The sequence below is a fragment of the Symphalangus syndactylus genome, chromosome X, assembly GCF_028878055.3.
Source record: "Symphalangus syndactylus isolate Jambi chromosome X, NHGRI_mSymSyn1-v2.1_pri, whole genome shotgun sequence".
In the NCBI taxonomy this organism is placed as follows: domain Eukaryota; kingdom Metazoa; phylum Chordata; class Mammalia; order Primates; family Hylobatidae; genus Symphalangus; species Symphalangus syndactylus.
This window is the reverse complement of record NC_072447.2, coordinates 61,359,673-61,380,168: the sequence shown is the minus strand read 5'-3', so window position 1 is coordinate 61,380,168 and position 20,496 is coordinate 61,359,673. Positions and strand designations below refer to the sequence as shown.

The window sequence follows — 20,496 nt, the reverse complement described above, 5'->3', positions numbered from 1 at the left end:
CTTCTTGATTGGCCGGCGTGCTTGTTCGTTGTCTCCCCGCCTCCTGGACCTCCCTAGATTCCCACCAGCCGGAACGTTGGAGGAGCCTCTGCCGGCCGACTCCGACTCCGCGTCAGTCGAGGATGAACGGCAGAGGCGTGGCCGAGGCTGGCACCCTGCCGCCCGAGCACCTGCACCCACCCACTCCCAACAGCCCAGCTCCAATGCCACAATTACCAGCGACAGATATCTCGGCGAGGCGGCGGGGGCGGGCCGAGGAAGTGCCTGTGTTGCGCTCTGAGCTGAGGCGGGGGCAAAGAAGCTAGAGTCAGTATCTGCCCGGAGAGCCCCCAGGACAAAGCCAGACACTTTCCTCTGGTATTTGTTCATTCATTCAGCACTTATTAGCGCCTGCTGTATACTAAAGCTAAGTCTGAGCATCTAGGATGGAGGAGGGCTGGTAGAAAGAGGACATCTGAGCGAGGGAACAGACTCAGAAGGTATTCCTTTTCGTGTGAACATCTATTCAACACTTAACGCCTACTGTATACTAACAATAGTGCTGGACATCACGGAGAACAGAGAAGAGGAATCAGAGCGTTACGTGTCTCCGCAGTACAGGAAACAAAGCCAGACACCAGTGCTTTTAGCATTTGCTCATTCATTTACCACTTACTGAATGCCGGGCCCCTTGTGAAGAGACGCATCATAAGAATCATAATAATCATGGTAATAGCTACTACTTAGAAAGTACTTACTGTGTGCTTAGTAGTGTCTTAAGGCTTTCCATAGCATGAACTCATTTCGCCCACAGCAAACCCATGTGGGTCAGTAGTATTATCCCCATTTTACAAAGGAAACACGCACAGAAAGGTAGTAGGCTGGACATTTTTTAAGCATCATGGATTGTGGTGAGGTCTTAAATGTCAAGAGTGCTATGGGTGGAGGGGACCCCTGCGTGTGGGAAGGTTCGGGTGGGAGGTTTGTGACATGCACACCCAGACTATATCGGTACACTTACTTGACTTCTCTGGGTCGTTTTCCCCTTATTCAAGTGGACCAGTCAATGAGTTGAAGTGAAGATGAAGTTGATGAGTACTTACTTGGTCATCTTGGGAAGACTGAGCCAAAGTGAGGGGTTCTGGTTGCTACTACAGGGTATGAGAGAGGTATACGTTTACAAGCAAGTGGGAATTCAGCTGTGTGTGTGAGAGAGAGAGATGCAGACCTTTGGGGCTGTGCGAGAATTAAGGATATATTGATATGTGGCAGGTGTGTGAGGTTACAATTGTGTGTATGCCATAACAATGCAGGAGTCCTGTGTGTGTGCACAAACACATTAAGGTGCCATGGATATGTATGTGTGAGTCACAAACATGGGTACAATACTGAATGTGAACATATGTCAGGGTTGTGTGTTTGAGACTCGTTGCTCACCAATGTACAGCAAAATCGTTCTTGGGGCCCCTTTTGCATGCCTATTTCTGCTGAAGAAGATGGAGACAGTTTGGGGGAGCCTTACGTTTTCCTTAGTGAATTGAGGCACTCCTGAGGTGAATCCTCATTCCTCTACAAAACAATCTACAAAAAATTAATTTCTGGAAATTGAGCCACCTGGAACAATGAAATGGTGCTGGGGCCACAAGTACTAGGAACCTAGGAATGGGGACCCTAGGAAGAGGCACAGCCTGGAGACAGATTCCTAAGGAACCTGAATTCAGACCTAAAGAAGCCAGAAAGATCTGTAGACCTGCAGCTGTTCCTGTCCCCAAAGAGGGCACCGCGCCCTGCACAGCTTGTCTGCTTCCGTTACTGGGCAAAAAACCAGGGAGCACATACTTCAAGACATTGGAAAATATCTGATTTGCAGGGAGATCCCCATCTGGGTAACACTGGGATTTGGAATGCCAGAGAAGGAATCCTGAAGGGAGGAGGAAAGAGTGGCCAAATCAAAGGCCTGGAGGTGGGACTGAAGCTGGCTGGGTTGCAGGAGGGAGTAGAGGATGGTTTGGGAAGTGTTTGACTTGGGTACTGTGGAAGCCTAGGGGAGGAGGGGATAGAATCTGAGACCTGGGGGTGAGGGGTTCCTGCAGACAGTGGCCAAAGGCAGCCCTCGAGAGAGGGAAGGAGAGGACATTCCTGGCAGAAGTTACAGCACATGCAAAGGTACAGAGGTTGCCCCCTTCCTACCCCTCTCCTTAGAGGTAGGTTAGAGATGTATCCTTTTTACAGATGAGGAAACCAAATCTCAGAAAGATTAAGTCACTTTCCCAAGTGTATGGTGGAGGCCCCACTTGAACCCAGGCACTGTGTCTCCAGACCCCACACTATTACTGCCTTGTTTAAACCAGCCGATGATTTAATGAATAAAGGATGAACAAATGAATAAGTGGATGATTCACCTGAAAATTCTGCAGGCAAAAGAGACTCCATATCTACTTACTTCTTGCCTATCTTCTGCCACCTCTCCTAGTCCACCATCACTGCTCACTATGGTCAAGGTCCTACCCAATCTGGCCCCTGCTACCACAACCCCCTTCAGCTTGTTCCAGCCACATTGGCACTGGATGTTTCCTCTTCCTGGCACATTCTTAAAAGAAAAAAACGTATTGATCATAAAGTGAACATGATCCTTTGGGAATTAATTGGAGTTCTTGTATTCCCTCATCTGTAAAATAGAAATTATATTATCCACCCCATTGGATTGTTGTGAGGGTTGGATGAAATTATGCATGTAAACAGCTTAGTTAAGAGTTGGGTACAATCCGTGAACAAATGATTATGAATTAGTGCTTTTATTGTAGTCAGAATCATAAGGATTTGACAGGTTCCCATATCCCACCTCTGCTTGGACTACCTCATTTGCTCATATGCAAACATTATTTGGTACCTACTGTGTGTACACCATGGGATGGGCCTGCCTTTGTGGAAAGTTCTTGGGTGCAGGGGGAGACAGCTATGGGCACTGATGACATCAGGTGGTTATCGTGATTTTCGGCTGTGTCCAGAGCAAAGGGATGGTGGCGTATATACCAAGTGTGTTCTGGTGTGGGGGTGGACACGCACCAGGGCTAGGGCTGCAGAGAATGTCTGTGTTGCAGATCTAGGTTTCTCCATGATCATCGGTGGGAATGTGTTTTGTCTGCGAGTGTATTCTCATATGAGTTTCCCTGGGTCTCTGTGTGTCAGTGTGTTGCCTGTGTGTGTGTGGGTATGGGTGTATGCATGCGTGTATGTAACATGCCCATGTGTGTTACCCTGGACTTGTATGTCTGTATGTATACCTAGATTGGCGTGTGTACATGCCCTTGTATGTTTCCTCACTTTTGTGTGTGTTTATATGTGTGTCATTTCTTGTGTGCCTCTAGGCCCCCCTTGCCACCTTGGGCAAGGGCGTGTACACCGCCCAAGTGTCCACCTCCGCTTGTCTGATGCTGTCTACGACGCCCCCGCTCTCTGCCTAGCTGAGCCTGTGTGGATGTGGGAGACTAATCGCTCTGCGGGCACTGCGTGTGACCTCACCCCCCTCTGTGAGGGGGTTATTTCTCTACTTTCGTGTCTCTGAGTGTGCTTCCAGTGCCCCCCTCCCCCCAAAAAATGCCTTCTGAGTTGAATATCAACACTACAAACCGAGTATCTGCAGAGGGCCCTGTGTATGAGTGCGAGTGGGTTTTAGGACCAGGATGAGGCAGGGTGGGGGTGCCTACCTGATGACCGACCCCGACCCACTGGACAAGCACCCAACCCCCCATTCCCCAAATTGCGCATCCCATATCAGAGAGGGGGAGGGGAAAGAGGATGCGGCGAGGCGCGTGCGCACTGCCAGCTTCAGCACCGCGGACAGTGCCTTCGCCCCCGCCTGGCGGCGCGCGCCACCGCCGCCTCAGCACTGAAGGCGCGCTGACGTCACTCGCCGGTCTCCCGCAAACTCCCCTTCCCGGCCACCTTGGTCGCGTCCGCGCCGCCGCCGGCCCAGCCGGACCGCACCACGCGAGGCTCGAGATAGGGGGGCACGGGCGCGACCATCCGCGCTGCGGCGCCGGCGACTCAGCGCTGCCTCAGTCTGCGGTGGGCAGCGGAGGAGTCGTGTCGTGCCTGAGAGCGCAGCTGTGCTCCTGGGCACCGCGCAGTCCGCCCCCGCGGCTCCTGGCCAGACCACCCCTAGGACCCCCTGCCCCAAGCCGCAGCCATGAACTACCTGCGGCGCCGCCTGTCGGACAGCAACTTTATGGCCAATCTGCCGAATGGGTACATGACAGACCTGCAGCGTCCGCAGCCGCCCCCGCCGCCGCCCGGTGCCCACAGCCCCGGAGCCACGCCCGGTCCCGGGACCGCCACTGCCGAGAGGTCCTCCGGGGTCGCCCCCGCGGCCTCTCCGGCCGCCCCTAGCCCCGGGTCCTCGGGGGGCGGTGGCTTCTTCTCGTCGCTGTCCAACGCGGTCAAGCAGACCACGGCGGCAGCAGCTGCCACCTTCAGCGAGCAGGTGGGCGGCGGCTCTGGGGGCGCAGGCCGCGGGGGCGCCGCCTCCAGGGTGCTGCTGGTCATCGACGAGCCTCACACCGACTGGTAAGCCACTGCCGCGGACGTCTCCCGTGGGCCTTGGTCCCCAGATCGTTCCTCTGCGAATGAGCAATTATCGAGCGCCGCTTGCGTGCCTGGCACCTGGCCCTCTCACCTAAATCTTTTTCCTTTAAATTATTAAGCTGGATGCTTCCTCTGTGCCCCGCCCTTGTCGCCCCCCCTCCGCCCCTTAAACCTTGATGGATCCAGGGAGCAATTATCAGGCACCTGCTGTGTACCTGTTCCCTATTCCCCCTCCCCCAAAAGTCTTTGGCTTCAATAAATCCTATGAGCCTTCGAAAACCGAACGTGTCCTGCCTACCCTCCCCAACCCTTGCCCCATAGGCCTTGTCCTCTAATGGATCTTGTGAGCACTTATCTAGTACCTGCAGTATGCCTCATCCAAGAGCCCTTCCCCAAGGCCTTTGATTTCAATGAGCTTTGTGAACATTCTTGGAGAGCCTGATACTGTCCAGTTCTCCTCAACCCTTGCCCTAAAGCCTTCTCTAATGGGACTTGTGAGCATGCGTCCAGTCTATGCTATGTGTCCCACCCCAGCTCCGTCCTTAAAGCCCTTTTAAACTATTTAGTAAACATTGAGTACCTGTTGTGTATCCCACCCCAGCTTCTCTCCAAAAGCTTTGCCTTTCATGGATCCTGTGAGTTTTGATGGGATGCCTTCTCTGTGCCCCAACTCCAAGCCCTCTCACTGAGGGCCTTTTCTCCAAAGGATCTAGGAAGCATTTGTTAAGTGCCTGATACGTGCCCCACCCCCCAAACCCCTTCTCAAACAAATCATTTTCCTCCAGTGAGTTCCATGAGCAGTTTTGAACCTTCTGTGTGTGACTCATCTTCAGACCGTCTTTCTAGATCTACAATGGATCTAGAAAACATTTATTGAGTGCCTCTTGTATCCCCCATTCTCCAGCTACTTCTTCAAAGACCTTTCCTTTGGTGGATCCATCTAGCATTTATCAACTGCCTGCAGTGTGAGCTGTCTCTAAAAGTTCTTTCCTCCAGTGTATTCAGCAAGCATGCATTGACTGGTGCCTGCTGTATACCCCACCCTCAAACCCTTTCTGCAATACCCTTTCCTCCAGTGGCTTCAGTCTGCATGTGTTGAGCACTTTCTGCATGACCCAACCTTAGACCTCTCCATAAAGGCGTGTGCCTCCAGTTAATACAGTGCTCAGATATCTGGCACTTGCTGTGTGTACCATTCCAGTCACTCTTTCCAAAGACCTTTTCTTTTAATCACTCCTTGGAGTATTTATGGAGCACCTACTGTGTACCTGATTGTGTGCCTTCTTCACAAAAGCCTTTTCTCCGATGGATGAAGAATCGAGCTCCCATAGATCAACTTTCTGCACTCCCATTTCCCCTCCCCATAGGACTTTTCCTTCAAGGATGCAGTGAGCATTCATCAGGTGATTATATGTCCATCCCCAGCCCCACTCCCCAAAGGCCTTTTCTTCTAATGGATCCAGTGAGCATTTATTCCTTGTCTGTCATGTGCTCCATTCTAATTATCCTCTCCCAAAGACCTTTTCTTCCAATGGCTCCCCTGAGCATTTATGGAGTGCCTTCTGTGTGTTCTGTATATTCACACCTCCTCCCCAGAATTGTTTTCTTAACAGTAGATCCAGTGAGCACATATGCAGGACCTGTTGTTTTGGGGAGTACATTCTTCTTCCTTACCCCTAGGAGAGCCTGCTCCAATCACAAGACCTCTCCCAAGGTCCTTTCCTGTGATAAATCCAGAGCTGAGTTTATAATCACCCCTTTCCCACTCCCTTCAGTACCCCTAGGATTCCCTCTACCAACTTTAATTCATACCCCCAAAGGGCTTTTAGTCTATTTAAGTAACAATTATTTAAGTAAACACTTTTACTTAATAGTTTTACTATTGATAGTTTTACTATTTACTTAATTTACTAAATTTACTATTTACTTAATAGTTTTACTATTTAAGTAAACACTTATTGAGCACTTACTGTATAAGTCACTTTCAACTTCCTCTTTCCAAGTCTCTGGAAATCCCTGCCCCTGCCTCAAGAGCTCTCTCTCTAGGAGTCTACTTCAGCCTAAATGTATTGAGTACCAGCTGTTTACTGGTTAGATTACCTCTCCCCCAGTAGCCTTTACCGAGTAGCCTTTCTCTCTATTCAGAGCAATTTATTCATTCTACAGATATTTATTGCATCCTTTCCATGAAAGTGTGGGAGGCATTTAGTATGCACCATTATATACTAGGAATAACCCTTCTTCAGCTCCCCTTCCTTCTTTTTTTTCTAAATGCAGGTGTGCTTGAAATCCTCAACTGCCAGCTGGCCTTGCTATACCTTTTCCTCCATGCAACTCCACAATCATTTAGTGAGCATTTATCGTATACTACTAAGAACCCTATGTTAAATGCCTCTTCTCCCCTTTTTTTAGTCCTAATTCCCCGTTCAACAATCTCCATCCTGCCTTTTACACAACACAATCCTGAAAGCTCACAATGTGCGCTGTTTTCCATTTATTCTAGCTAGGCCTCTTCCTCCACTTAGTAGCCATCTCCCCAGCTGCCTTTTTCTCCCCGAGTTAGTCCAGAAAACACTTATTAATCTCTTACTGTATTATTTTCAAACAGCCACATTATCATCCCTGCAGCAGGCTTCTCTGCTTTTTTCTCTATCAATCTGTAAAGCATTTATGGAGCACGTGCTGTAATTCCTTCACCAACGTCCACTCACCAACGTGTTATCTTCCTGGTTAAGTTTGCTCCATTGAAGTCAGCAAACATCAATGAGGCCTCTGCTGGATATAGGTAATCACCCTCCTTTAGACTTCCCGTCTCCACTCCAGCCCTCCACGCAGGTCCTTTGCGTCTACTTCCTTCTTTCCATCAAGCATTTATTATCTATGGAATACTGACAAGTCCCTTCCCCTTTCCATAATCACAAATCCAATGTTTTCCATTTTTTCTTTGTCCAGAAAACATTTATTGAGCACCTGCTGAATTCAGTGAAAGATCCATCCCTTCCCCTTCTGCATCTCAGAAGCCCCCCTTTATCCCAGCAAACCCTCCAGTCTTTTCTTCCAGGCAATCTAGCAAATATTTATTTAGTGTCTACTGTATGTGGGGTGGGGTGGACAAAGGGAGAGAGCCTATGTATGTACGCCAGGCTCAGTATGGGAAACAGAGACCTGTTTCACCAACTTGCAGACACTCGGAACCACACAAGCTTCAGGGATTTCAGCCCCAAATAAAGGAGGAGTTGTGCAAACTCTGTGATGGAATGTACACCCAAATACAGTCTGACGCCTTTTCCACCAAACCTCACCACCCTCATTCCTTTCTGGGTCTCAATTCCTCTGTGGTTTACAGTTGAAAACTCTAAGTTGAGACTCATCTCCCCCATTTTGTGGGTAATTTTGTCCTGTGTTTTTCTTTTTCTTTTTTTTTTTTTTTTTTTTTTGAGACGGAGTCTTGCTCTGTCGCCCAGGCTGGAGTGCGATGGCACTATCTCGGCTCACTGCAACCTCCATCTCCCGGGTTCAAGCGAGCCTCCTGAGGAGCTGGGACTACAGGCGCATGCCACCATGCCTGGCTAATTTTTGTATTTTTCATAGAGATGGGGTTTCACCGTGTTGGTCAGGCTGGTCTCTAACTCCTGACCTTGTGATTCACCCTCCTCGGCCTCCCAGAGTGCTGGGATTACAGGCTTGAGCCACCGTGCCCGGCTGTCCGGTGTTTCTCAAACTATGGGTCACCTATTGGCTTATGACCAGCATTTCACTTTCTTCATGAAGTAGGATAAATAAAAATAGAGAATAACAGAGCATATTGCACATAGTAAATGGAGTTGTTGTTTAGCAAAACATATAATGTTATTCCATTAAGATATACAATCTATAATGTATATTATATATGGCATACGGTATATAATACATGTTATACAACAGCTTTACAGTACATAGTACATCTATATGTATATGTTCTTCTTCATGAAATGAAATAAAATAGCATAGAAAAATCAGACTGCATTACACATAGTAAAGGTAATTATCTATTGAAACTTTAATTCCAGTTATGCATATGTATTTATATACATTCTAAATACATATACATATAATATGTAATATACAACATTTTATATGTTACATAATATATAAGACATTCTATATTCTCATATTTACTGTACAACATATGTGTCTTATATAATACATATATAGGAGGGTTATTATGCAAATACATATATAGTGGGTTATATAAGCTTTATTTGTTACTGTGGCTTCTTTTCTCAGATATATTTCCCTGGAAGCAGACCCCGAGACTCTGAGATTTGCATGCAGATTTACTGGGGAGAGTGCTTGGGAATAACACCTGTGGGGGAGGTTGCAAGGGAAGCAGGATTGTGCAGAGGGAAAAGTTGAGCTGTGATGCAACCACAACAGAGGCCTCAGCCAATCCTCTGGGGAGCTCTGGCACTGGAATGACCCTTCAGAGTTGTCCTAGTTGAAGCGGGGTGGCCAGGCTTTGAATTCCTACATCAGTCATTGGCTGTAGGCTGCCCCCTGGGAGGAGGCATAATCTTGGGTCAGGCAAATCCCTGTTGCAGAGGCCAATGCCCAGTGAGGGACACCTGTGAGCCATCAGCAGCAGATAATTCCAGAAGCTAAGGATAGATGCAAAGGTCTGGAGCAAGGAGGTAAGGATCTGGGGGGAGCATATAGTCCACACCCTGCACTGCTCTGATCCACTTCCTTCTTATAGTAAGTTCACCCCATTGGGGAACGGCATTTCCAGAATTCTAATCAGTCTTGTTTTCTCAGGGACACTTGAAAGAGCACGGTAGTGAGATGAGCCATAGTCTCTGCTGCTACAGTTGATTTCAATGTCATAAATGATACTCATCCTCTCCTTCTTCTGTTACACATTCTAGATTCTCCCCACCCTCAGCCAGCACCTCTCTTGGTCTGGGTGGCTCCCATCCTGCAGAGATCCCTGAGCCTTTAGTCCCCATGCCCTTCTCAGGCTGTAGCTGCTGTGCAAACAACCACATTGCCCATTTACTATCAAAGTTGAGCAAGGAGTACCAACAGATGCCCAAGTGGATCCCCTGGGTGCCAAACATACTCCTCCTTGCCTCCACTGCGTACCAGCAGCTCTACCTCCTCCTGAGGAGCAAGGTCGGTCACGTCCCCTGCCAAGACAATGACTCCTCTTTATATCCCTTGGCATGAGAAACCCGAAGTACCCTGAGGGCAATCATAGCTTACAGTTTAATGGGATTCTTGCTGTGTCCCCTGGTAGCAGTGTTCCCCCTTGGAGAACCAGGACCTCTAACCTTGCAGAGCCCTGAGGGAACAGGAAGCACAATTTCAAAAGTGGATCACTGGGATTGCTGGTAAGCTGGGCCACTCCTTCCTAACCTCTGTGTCTGCAAACCCATGTATTCTACCTGTTAGGAACACAGCACCTACAATGGCCATTGATTTAGGGTTGACACTGTTTTGGAGGACGGTGGCCATTCTTGCATGATCTCACCTTCAACCTGGGGTCTTAGCTGTGGCTGCACCAAATTGTTCCATCATTCCGTCAGGCCAGCAGCTCCCGGGTGGCGTGGTGTGTAATACCATCAGTTAATTCCATGGTCATGGGCCCACTTTTGCACGTCCTTTGCTTTACATTCCTTTCCTTTGCTATAAAGTGTGTCCTTTGGTTTGACGCAGTGTTATGCGGGGTCTCGTGCTGGTGGATCAAACGTTATGTAAGCCCTTAGACAGTGAGCTGGCTGAGATCCTGCAGTAAGAAAAGGCAAACTCAAATATGGAATATTCCAGTCAAAATCGATTACTGTTCTTTGCAAGATGGAAGGGGCCCAATGTAATCAGCTTGCCACAAAGTGGTTGGTTGGCCTTCTGGAGGGATGGTGGCATGTCAGGGATTCAATGTTAGTCTCTGTTGCTGGCAGATTGGACATTCAGCAGTAACACTGCTGCCCCCACACAGAGCTTCTCTCTCTGCTGCTATTGCCACTTATTCATGTGCCCATCTGCTAACACTGGGGTGGCTGATTAGAGCCTAGCTGACATCATCGGGCTGACTCATGCTGTCTACCTGGTTGCCTAGTGTCACTTCCATGGCACCATGGCAGATGCTGTCTGATGGCAGATGCTGTCTGGTGGGTGTTAACACACGATCCAAAGATCCTCACTCCTCCCTTTTTTTTTTTTTTTTTTTTGAGACGGAGTCTCGCTCTGTTGCCCAGGCTGGTGCAGTGGCGTGATCTTGGCTCAGTGCAACCTCCACCTCCCAGGTTGAAGCAATTCCCCTGCCTCAGCCTCTCGAGTAGCTGGGATTACAGGCGTGCGCCACCATGCTTGGCTAATTTTTGTATTTTTAGTAGAGATGGCATTTCACCACGTTGGCTAAGCTGGTCTTGAACTCCTGACCTCAGGTGATCTGCCCACCTCAACCTCCCAAAGTGCTGGGATTACAGGCATGAGCCACCGCGCCCGGTCTCACTCCTCATTTCTTGCCCACTCTTAGGTGTCTGCCCACATTTCTGTATTCCAGACCTCTTTGTCTGGATCTTCCAGTCTTTTTATTTCTAGGCCCCTGACCAACCAGCCAAATCATTTACCACTGCCCATAAGTGGATATGTGTATCCTAATCTTGAGGCACTTCTCTTTCTGCACAAAGGAGATGAGCAGGTGCACAGCCTGAAGCTCTGCACACTGGGAGCTCTGCCACTATCTTTCAAGGCCATGCCAGTTGGGTTATAGTGCAACCACTGTCCATTTTTGGCTTCCACCCACATACTAAGACAACCCATTTGTGAACCAATCTTAGACCTTTCCCTCTTTCATCAGCTAGTTTTAAGGAGTCCCCTTAGTGAGACAGGCACTAGCACAACAGTTGTGGAAGACATGGGGATCAGGATTACTTACCTGCTCATGCACCTTGCTTGGTTCTGCTTGGGCTCAATCCTGACTGCTGGGCCTACCTGACTTTATTATTTGGCAGGCCCAGCAGGACCCAGCTTATAATGGGAACTTCTTTATGCACAATCATTTGGTGCCTGGTCAAGCATTCTGTCTCTATCAGGGCCCAGCACCTCAGTGGGATGTCTTTCTCAAAAGGCATAAAATTCTCTGCTGCAGATGGCATGGCTTTGCTCCAGAACCCCAAGGGCCTCCCACTCAGGCTTCCCATAAGCTCCTCACTGCATCTTTCCCCACTACTGACACCTCCAGTATCATAAGATCTGCCAGATTATCTGGCCTAAATGGCAGGACTGCTTGTACCACAGCCTGGACCTGCTGCAGAGCCCTTTTCTGCTCTGGCCCTCACACAAAGCTGGTAGCTTTACATGTCGCCTGGAATATGGGTCAGAGCAGTATTTGTGCGTGGGGGATACACTGCCTCCAGAACGGGAAGAGGCCTCCTAGGTATTGTGCTTTCCTCTTCATGGTGGAAGGTGCATGATTCAATGCTTTGCCCTATTCTTTGGAGGGGCCGTCCTGGTTTACTGCCCTGGACCACTGGATTCCTAAAAATTTTACTAATGCAGCAGTCCCCTGAGTCTTTGTGGAGTTTATCCTCCACCCTCTGTAGTGGATGTGTCTTACCAGGGCAATATGCTAACCCTCTCTTGCTCATCTTGTACAATCAGTGTGATGTAATCAATGTGGTGGTCCAGTATGCTATTCCATGGGATGTCCAGATAGTCCAGGTCTCTTTGGACTATATTATGACACTAGGTGAGAGAGATATCATAGCCCTACAGCAAGACCATCTACGAATATTATCATCAGTCTCATGTGAGTCTGAACTGTTTCTGATCCTTTTTTCTAATCAGAATAGAAAAGAATGCATTCGCCAAGTCAGTGGCCACCTGCTGTACCTGAGGTCTTATTAATCTGCTCTGGCAATGACAGCATGTCCAGTATGGCAGGTACTACTAAGGGTACTACTTGATTGTGCTTGCAGTAGTCTGCAAGCATTCTCCAGGACCCATCTGACCTCTCCAGGGGCCAGACTGCTCAACTCGATGGAGATAAGATGAGACCAACACCCCTGCATCCTTTAGATCTTTCAATGTGGCATTGATTTCCATCATCACCCATAGGATGCACACAATATTGTTTGTGGTCTATTGTTTTGTTCAGGGCATGGGGGTGTGCACCATTTTAGAAGCTTCTATTTGGACTTCCCTACTGAAATAGCTCTTATCCCACAGGCTGAGGAGCCCATGTAGGGGTTCTGACAACTACAAAGTATGCCATTGCAATTACACATTTGTGAACTGAGGAAGTGACCACTGGGTGGGTCTCTGGACCCACCAGACCCACTGTAAGCAGGACCTGGGCCAGGATTCATTTATCACCTTACCACTACTGTGCTTCTCAGCGTGACTGGTACCACCCTCACCAGCATATTTCTTATTGATTTCATAAGTTGAGTGTATCCTCCAGGCCTTAATCAGCTGGTGGGTTTTCCAGACTTCAGTAGTATATCTACTCCAACATGTCTGCTTCTTTGAGCCCTTTAATCCTTCCCTGTGCAATCTGCCATGGAAGTTCTGCTTCACTTAGTGTGGGCCATTGTTTACTCCAGATTTCCAAATACCAGTGTGTTAGTAACACTTCCTAGAGTCCTCGCCAGGGTTTTAAGTTCCGTATCCTGGGAGAGCGTGCCAACTTCCTGTTCTACCTCCTTCGCCCATTGTCCTCAGGATCCAGTCTCATGCATACCTTCCCAGCTCCTGCCAATACATACTAGCCAGATTCTTTAGGTTCTTCTACAGATTATTTCTCTCCTTCCTTTGCAAGCCTAGAACCTGTCCAGTCAGGTTTCACTAGGATTTCACCCTAATTTTTTGTCTGGTTTCCAGGAGAGTAGGTGGGGGGTAGACTCTGAGGGGGGCAGGCATTGTCTTACAAAGCACCTGCATCATCCGAGGCCTCTGCATTATCTTCAAGCAGAAGGTCTATATTCTAACTCAGGGGAGTAGTCTACTTCAGCAGGCCCAGTGGATGCAGATGAGTCTGTAAGTTCAAGGTGTTTAACTGCATCTGCCCAGGTATCCCCATCTCAGAGTCCTACTCCTGTCCTATTAGGGACATGAGTATGGCCCAGGAGATGTGCTGGGCCTGAGAAGTCAACTTTCTCTGAAGCTCTGCCACCACGTAGAATTAAATTCTGAGCCTGGCCCTCCCTTCTGTCTGCCCTCTGACTGCAGGAGTTGGGGGTTTCCTTAAATGCAGTCAGGGAGATCCTCTGGCTTTCACATTTTGCCTTGAATTCACCCTGAGCATGTCAGGTCTTTCTTCAGCTACTCAATGGCATTTCGGGAATAGTCACCCAAGTCTGGTTACCATTTCCCTGACATCACTCAAGTTCCAGGGATATTTCACCATCCAGTACATTCCCTTCCACCAGAATCCCATTACAGCCCACCATCAGGAAAAGTCACCGCTACTCCAAAACCTTGGGGGCCTGTGCTGTATTCTCCCACCTGGGAGAAGAAATTCCACACAGCATCTTTTCCTACTAGTGACACCTCCAGTGTCCTAGGATCTGCTGGATCATATGGCCTAAGTCACATCCTGCTTGCACCACAGCCCGGACCTGCTGCAGAGCGCTTTGCATTGCTACAGCATATCGGAGGCTATCTATGCCCCACCTCCCACTACTGATGGGTCCTCACTGCCATCTGGCTGCTGGGTAACCCAGCTCCAGAATTGCATTAGACCACCTTTGTAGTTTGACTTCCACGGCCCACTGTTTTAGGTTGGGTTCCCTGGAAAAAGACTTTGAGGTGGAGATTTGCAGGCAGGAGGCTTACTGGAGTGTGCCGTTGGGATCAACGCTTGTGAGGAGGGTTGGGTTGAGCAGAGGAAGAGGCTGGCTCAAGATGTAGTTGCCTCAGGGGCCTCCTCTGATCTTAGGGGGAGCCCTGGGGCTGGGAGGGTCCTTCAGTGTCAGCCCAGATTGAGGCAAGGAGGCTGGCCTTTCTTTCCTCTCATAGACCAGACCATGGGGATGCCCTCATGAAGTAGGTGTAACCTTGGACAAGGCAGTTCCCTGTGACAAGACAATTCCCAGTGGGGACACAGCCATGAGCTGTCAGTAGCTGCCATTCAAGGTACATTGTCCCTGAAGAGGAGGCCTGAGCAGACCACCACAGTATCCAACTACACTTATGGTCAGAAAAGTTTTAGAAACAGTGATACACCCTCATCATCCCCACTCATCAGTTTATAGATGAAAAATGTGCAGGGCTGAGAGAGATTCTTTCTCAACACTTCTGAGGGGATAGTGTCAGCGATGGTGTGTGTGTGTGTATGTGTGTGTGTGTCAGAGAGAGAGCGAGGAAAAAGAAGTAGCTGTACTTGGGGTCTCTTGCATATGTCAGTCAAGTCACCAGGGTCCATTTGTGCCGTGTGTGTGTGTGTGTGTGTGTGTGTGTGTGTCTGTCCAAGACCCTGATTGTATGCGTGTCAGTGACCAATAGCCCTGAAAGTGTCTCTCCCCCTCATCCCCCTTCCATGAGAAACCTGATTGAGGATGAGCTTCCATCCCTGGAGCAGCCTGTTTGCTAGAAATCTTGAGCCTGGGGGAGGAGGCCACCGGAAACCAAGCCCAGCTGGGGATGGGCCCGGGGACAATGACATAGCAGTTCGTGATGTTCCTACTGCTGCTCCCACTCCCCCTCCCTCCTGTTGCTCCCTCTCCTCCTCAGCTACATTCTTCCCTGCCCCCCATCATTGCCAGCTACATTGGCTTCTCTAGAGCCACCCAGCCCGCACCTCTCAATCCACTCCTCCTTGTCAGATGCAGCTGCCCACCTATGGCCATTGTGTTTCTCACAGCACACAACCACACATGGTGAATGTGCTCCTCCTTGAGAAAGGGCCAGAGAGCAGAGAGATGCTTCAGGCCACACAGCCAGACACAGGCACTGACATATACACAGGCACTAAAAAATACACAAAAACAGGCACGCTTCAGAGAAATGTAGTTTCTTTCTTTCTCTCCCTTCCTTCCTTCCTTCCTTCCTTCCTTCCTTCCTTCCTTCCTTCCTTCCTCCCTCCCTTCCTTCCTTTTTTGCCTAGGTCTTTCTCTGTTGCCAAAGCTGGAGTGCAGTGGTGCAATCACGGCCCACTACAGCCTTGACCTCCTGGGCTCAAGCCATTCTCCTGCCTCAGCCTCCCCAGTAGCTGGGACTACAGGCGTGCACCACTATGCCTGGCTAGTTTTTGTTTTTTGGGTTTTTTTGAGATGGAGTCTCACTCTTGTTGCCCAGGCTGGAGTGTAATAGCACCATTGTGGCTCACTGCAACTTCCGCTTCCCGGGTCCAAGTGATTCTCCCGCCTCAGCCTCCCAAGGAGCTGGGAATACAGGCATGCACCACTACACTCGGCTAATTTTGTATTTTTAGTAGAGAAGGGGTTTCACCATGTTGGTCAGGCTGGTCTCGAACTCTTGACCTCAGGTGATCCACCCACCTCGGCCTCTCAAAGTTCTGGGATTATAGACGTGAGCCACGGCCCTTGGCTTTTGTTTTTGTTTTTCAATTTTTTTTGTAAAGATGGGGGTCTCTCTATGTTGTCCAGGGTGGTCTCCAACCCCTGGCCTGAAGCAATCCTTCTACCTCCAGCCTCCCGAAGTGCTGAGATTACAGGCGTAAGCCACCGTACCTGGCCAGATAGGTGTTTTCTAAGGTTCTTTGCCATTTACCAGTCTTCATGCAATTTCAAAGTATGTTCTAAGTTACATAGTACTGCTAATTTTGTGAAGCTTTTAAAAAAACATTTACAATGGCAATGTGATGAGCAGACTATGTTTTGGGAAATACCTGCTCTCTGCAGTGTAAGGCCACATTTTACAGTTTGCAATGCCCTTTAACATTTTTGCAACTCCATGAGGATTACAACAGACTTTATTCACAAAGCACTCTTGATTTTTTCAAAATATTTCAATAATTATAAGGCACTTTGTGGTTTCTTTAGTAGCATTGAAGGGGCAAAAGGGTCAAGGGCCTGTGTTTTGTCTTCCCTGCTGAGATTTCATCATTGACAGATGTGTTCTGTTTTTCCTCTCCAGGGCAAAATACTTCAAAGGGAAAAAGATCCATGGAGAAATTGACATTAAAGTAGAACAGGTAAGTTGGGACATTTGGACCTGGGAGTCAGTTGTCCATACTGCAAACTGAGTGGCTATTTTTGTGTGATGTAGGTGAATCACCAGTTTTTTTCTCCTTCCCAGGCCGAATTCTCTGATCTCAACCTTGTGGCCCATGCCAATGGTGGATTCTCTGTGGATATGGAAGTTCTTCGGAACGGGGTGAAGGTCGTGCGGTGAGTATAAAAAGGGTACCTTGGTGTGATGAGCGAGGCATAAGAACTCTCCCCCTTAGAGCTGGGGGAAAGTTCCTACCTCCCCACCCATCCTTCTGTGGGCAAGAACTTAGGCATGGAATGTGGGGAGACAACTTTTCTTCAGAAAAAGAGCCAGGGACCCCAGCATGCCACAAGCCAGACTTTAAAAAAAAAAAAAAAATATATATATATATATATATATATATATATATATATATGTATATATACACATTTCAGACAAGGTCTTGCTCTGTCTCCCAGGCTGGAGTGCACTGGCGCAATCATGGCTCACTGCAGCTACAACCTCTCAGGCTCAAGTGATCCTCCCACCTCAGCCTCCCAAGTAGCTGAGACTACAGGTGTGCACCACCATGCCTGGCTAATTTTTATGTTTTTTGTAGAGATGGGGGTCTCACTATGTTGCCCAGGTTTATCTCAAACTTCTGGGCTCAAACAATCTACCTGCCTTGGCCTCTCAAAGTGCTGGGATTACAGGCATGAGCCGCCACACCCAGCCTTCAATTATTAATTAAATAAACATTTGCTAGACATCTGCTGCATGCCAGATGCTGCTCTCAGGACTTCATATTCAATAAATATTTATTGTACACCTACTGTGTGCCAGGAGCTATTCTACATGCTGAAAGGCCAAAAAAAAAAAAAAAGAAAAAGAACCCAAGCCTTTTGAAATTTACATTTTGCTGTGAGATACACACAATACACAAATAAGAAAATGTAAAAGTGCTAAGAAAAAATATAGCAGTGGCCGGATGTGGTGGCTCACGCCTATAATCCCAGCACTTTGGGAGGCCAAGGTGGGTGGATCGCTTGAGCCCAGGAGTTCAAGACCAGTCTGGCCAACATGGTGAAACCCTGTCTCTACTAAAAATAAAAAAATTAGCCAGGAGTGGTGGCAGGTGCCTGTAATCCCAGCTACTCAGGAGGCTGAGGCAGGGAAATCGCTTGAACCCGAGAGGCGGAGATTGCAGTGAGCCATGATTGCTCCAGCGCCTGGACAACAGAGCAACACTCCATCTCAAAAAAAAAAAAAAAGAAAAGAAAAGAAAAAATATATAGCACTAAAGCAGATGTAGCAATTGTTGGATGATGGTGGGGTCTGCAGTTGGGATAGGGTGGCCTGGTTGCAGGAGAGACATTTGAGGAAAGACCTGATGGAGGTGAAGGAGTGATCCATGCAGATGTCTAGGGGGGAAGTGCTTTAGGCAGATGGAACATGGTAAAGGTCCTGAGGTTAGAATTTATTCTGGGCAGAACACTGAAAACAGCTTGCAGTCTGAGAGATGGTGACCAGGGAGTTGTCAGAGCTGTGTGGGTAAGCTGCAAGCTGACCTTGCTGAGAAGGGAACAGGTAGGAGAGGCTTAAAGGGGATCACCAGGTGGGCAGAGGGTAGAAAGGGTGCACTAGGCAGAGGGAACAGTTTGCACATGTGTGCAGAGGTGAGAAACCACTTTGCAATTTCTGGGAGCTATGGAGATTTAGAAACTTGGTCTTTGTTTTGAGAGTGATCGGGAGCTTCTGGGGGAACTCTCAACACTCCTACCCCTGCCACACTAGGTCTCTGAAGCCGGATTTTGTGCTGATCCGCCAGCACGCCTTCAGCATGGCACGCAATGGAGACTACCGCAGTTTGGTCATTGGGCTGCAATATGCTGGAATCCCCAGTGTTAACTCCTTGCATTCTGTCTACAACTTCTGTGACAAGCCCTGGGTGGTAAGTAACAGGAAGGGTGCCACTGGCAGAGGGAACAGCTCATGCATGTATGTGGGAGCTTGAAACCGCTCTGCAATTTGGGGGAAGTGAGAGTGTTCAGAAACTTACAGATTCCTGGTGAAGGACTCACTGACGCAGCTCTCCTGGTTCTCATAGTTTGCCCAGATGGTTCGACTGCATAAGAAACTGGGGACAGAAGAATTCCCTCTAATTGATCAGACCTTCTACCCCAATCACAAAGAAATGGTGAGTTTGGGGAAAATAGAGTGGGCAGGAGGGAAGAGTCATAACTACTGCAATAATATTAAATATTGGTATATTATCAGCGGTGCAATATCAAGAATGTGGCTGCTGTGTGCACGTGGAGTCATGAAGTTGCTTTGTGATAGAGTCTACCATGAATTTCCTTATGCTTACAAGGAAAACTAAATCATGATCCATTCCAATATTTATCAGATCCTGTTAGTCATGTTATCTATTTTTGCCAGTATTAAAAACTGAGTTCTAATGTGAATTGGCAGAATTAATGTAATGAATCAGAATATATTACATATAGAAATCAAGTCATTATTACTAACATTATCAAATATTCCTTCTGATAGAAATTTTACCTATATTCAAATTAGGATTGCCAATAACATTTATCAATAGTAATGTTATAAATTAAATTGTTGGCAAGGCACGGTGGCTCACGTCTGTAATCCCAGCACTTTGAGAGGCTGAGGTGAGCAGATCACGAGGTCAGGAGTTCAAAACCAGCCTGGTCAACGTAATGAGACCCCTGTCTCTACTAAAAATACAAAAATTAGCTGGGCATGGTGGTGGGTGCCTGTAGTCCCAGCTACTTGGGAGGCTGAGGCAGGAGAATCACTTGAACCTGGGAGTTGGAGGTTGCAGTGAGCCGAGATTGCGCCACTGCACTCCAGCTTGGGCAACAGAGTGACACTCGTCTCAATAAATTAATTAATTAATTAAGTAATAGAAATTGAACTTTTGGTTACTATTATGAAATATAATCACTGGCTGGGCGCTGTGGCTCATGCCTGTAATCTCAACACTTTGGGAGGCCGAAGCAGGCGGATCACCTGAGGTCGGGAGTTTGAGACCAGCCTGATCAACATGGAGAAACCCTGTCACTACTAAAAAAATACAAAATTAGCCCGGCGTGATGGTGCATGCCTATAATCCCAGCTACTTGGGAAGTTGAGGCAGGGGAATCGCTGGAACTCGGGAGGCGGAGGTTGCGGTGAGCCAAGATCACACCATTACACTCCAGCTTGGGCAACAAGAGCAAAACTCCATCTCAAAAATAATATATATATATGTATATAAAATCACTAATATTACAAATTATCACTAATATTATAAATTATTTTTACTGTTGTAAATTATGAGTACCTATGTCATGAATTAAATTATAGTTTCTAGTAGAAATTGAATAATCATTACTAATAGCATCAAAGATTATTGCTGTTATTACAAATGATTATTGATATTACAAATTATGCTCTAATATAAATTATAAATACCTGTTTTGACTTATATAAACATAGCACGCAGTGGAGACTACTACAGTTGGGTCATTGGGCTACAATATGCCAGAATAAAATATGCTGAACGTTTAAATAATAGAAATTGAATTATCATTGCTAATATCATCAAATGTAACAACTAATATTACAATGCATTACAGTGTTACAAATTAAGTTTATTAGTATAAATGATTAGTACTTATGTTGTAAATTGTTATAATTAATTTTTAAAAATTTAAAGCTAAAGTGGGAGGTTCTCTTGAGCCCAGGAGTTTGAGACCAGCCTGGGCAACATAGTGAGACCCCATTTCTACA

The 20,496-nt window shown here is 47.6% G+C and overlaps 2 protein-coding genes across 6 annotated transcripts in view; both read left to right on the top strand.

Moving 5' to 3' along the window:
* The window catches only part of ZNF41 (zinc finger protein 41), a 333,150-nt gene that overhangs the window by 160,435 nt on the left and 152,219 nt on the right, over nucleotides 1-20,496 (top strand). The gene's annotated exons all lie outside the window — the stretch shown is intronic.
* SYN1 (synapsin I) overlaps nucleotides 4,009-20,496 on the top strand; it is a 49,630-nt gene continuing 33,142 nt past the window's right edge. Inside the window, exons 1-6 of one of the 5 annotated variants that reach the window (XM_055269303.2) lie at nucleotides 9,582-9,714; nucleotides 9,842-9,932; nucleotides 16,642-16,699; nucleotides 16,804-16,895; nucleotides 18,493-18,649; nucleotides 18,806-18,895. In XM_055269303.2, the coding sequence (XP_055125278.1) occupies nucleotides 16,861-16,895; nucleotides 18,493-18,649; nucleotides 18,806-18,895 (282 nt within the window). In that variant the 5' untranslated portion in view covers nucleotides 9,582-9,714; nucleotides 9,842-9,932; nucleotides 16,642-16,699; nucleotides 16,804-16,860. Of the gene's footprint in view, nucleotides 4,546-9,581; nucleotides 9,715-9,795; nucleotides 9,933-16,641; nucleotides 16,700-16,803; nucleotides 16,896-18,492; nucleotides 18,650-18,805; nucleotides 18,896-20,496 lie in introns of those variants that run through there. The other 4 variants (XM_055269302.2, XM_055269300.2, XM_055269299.2 and 1 more) reach the window with 4 other exon arrangements.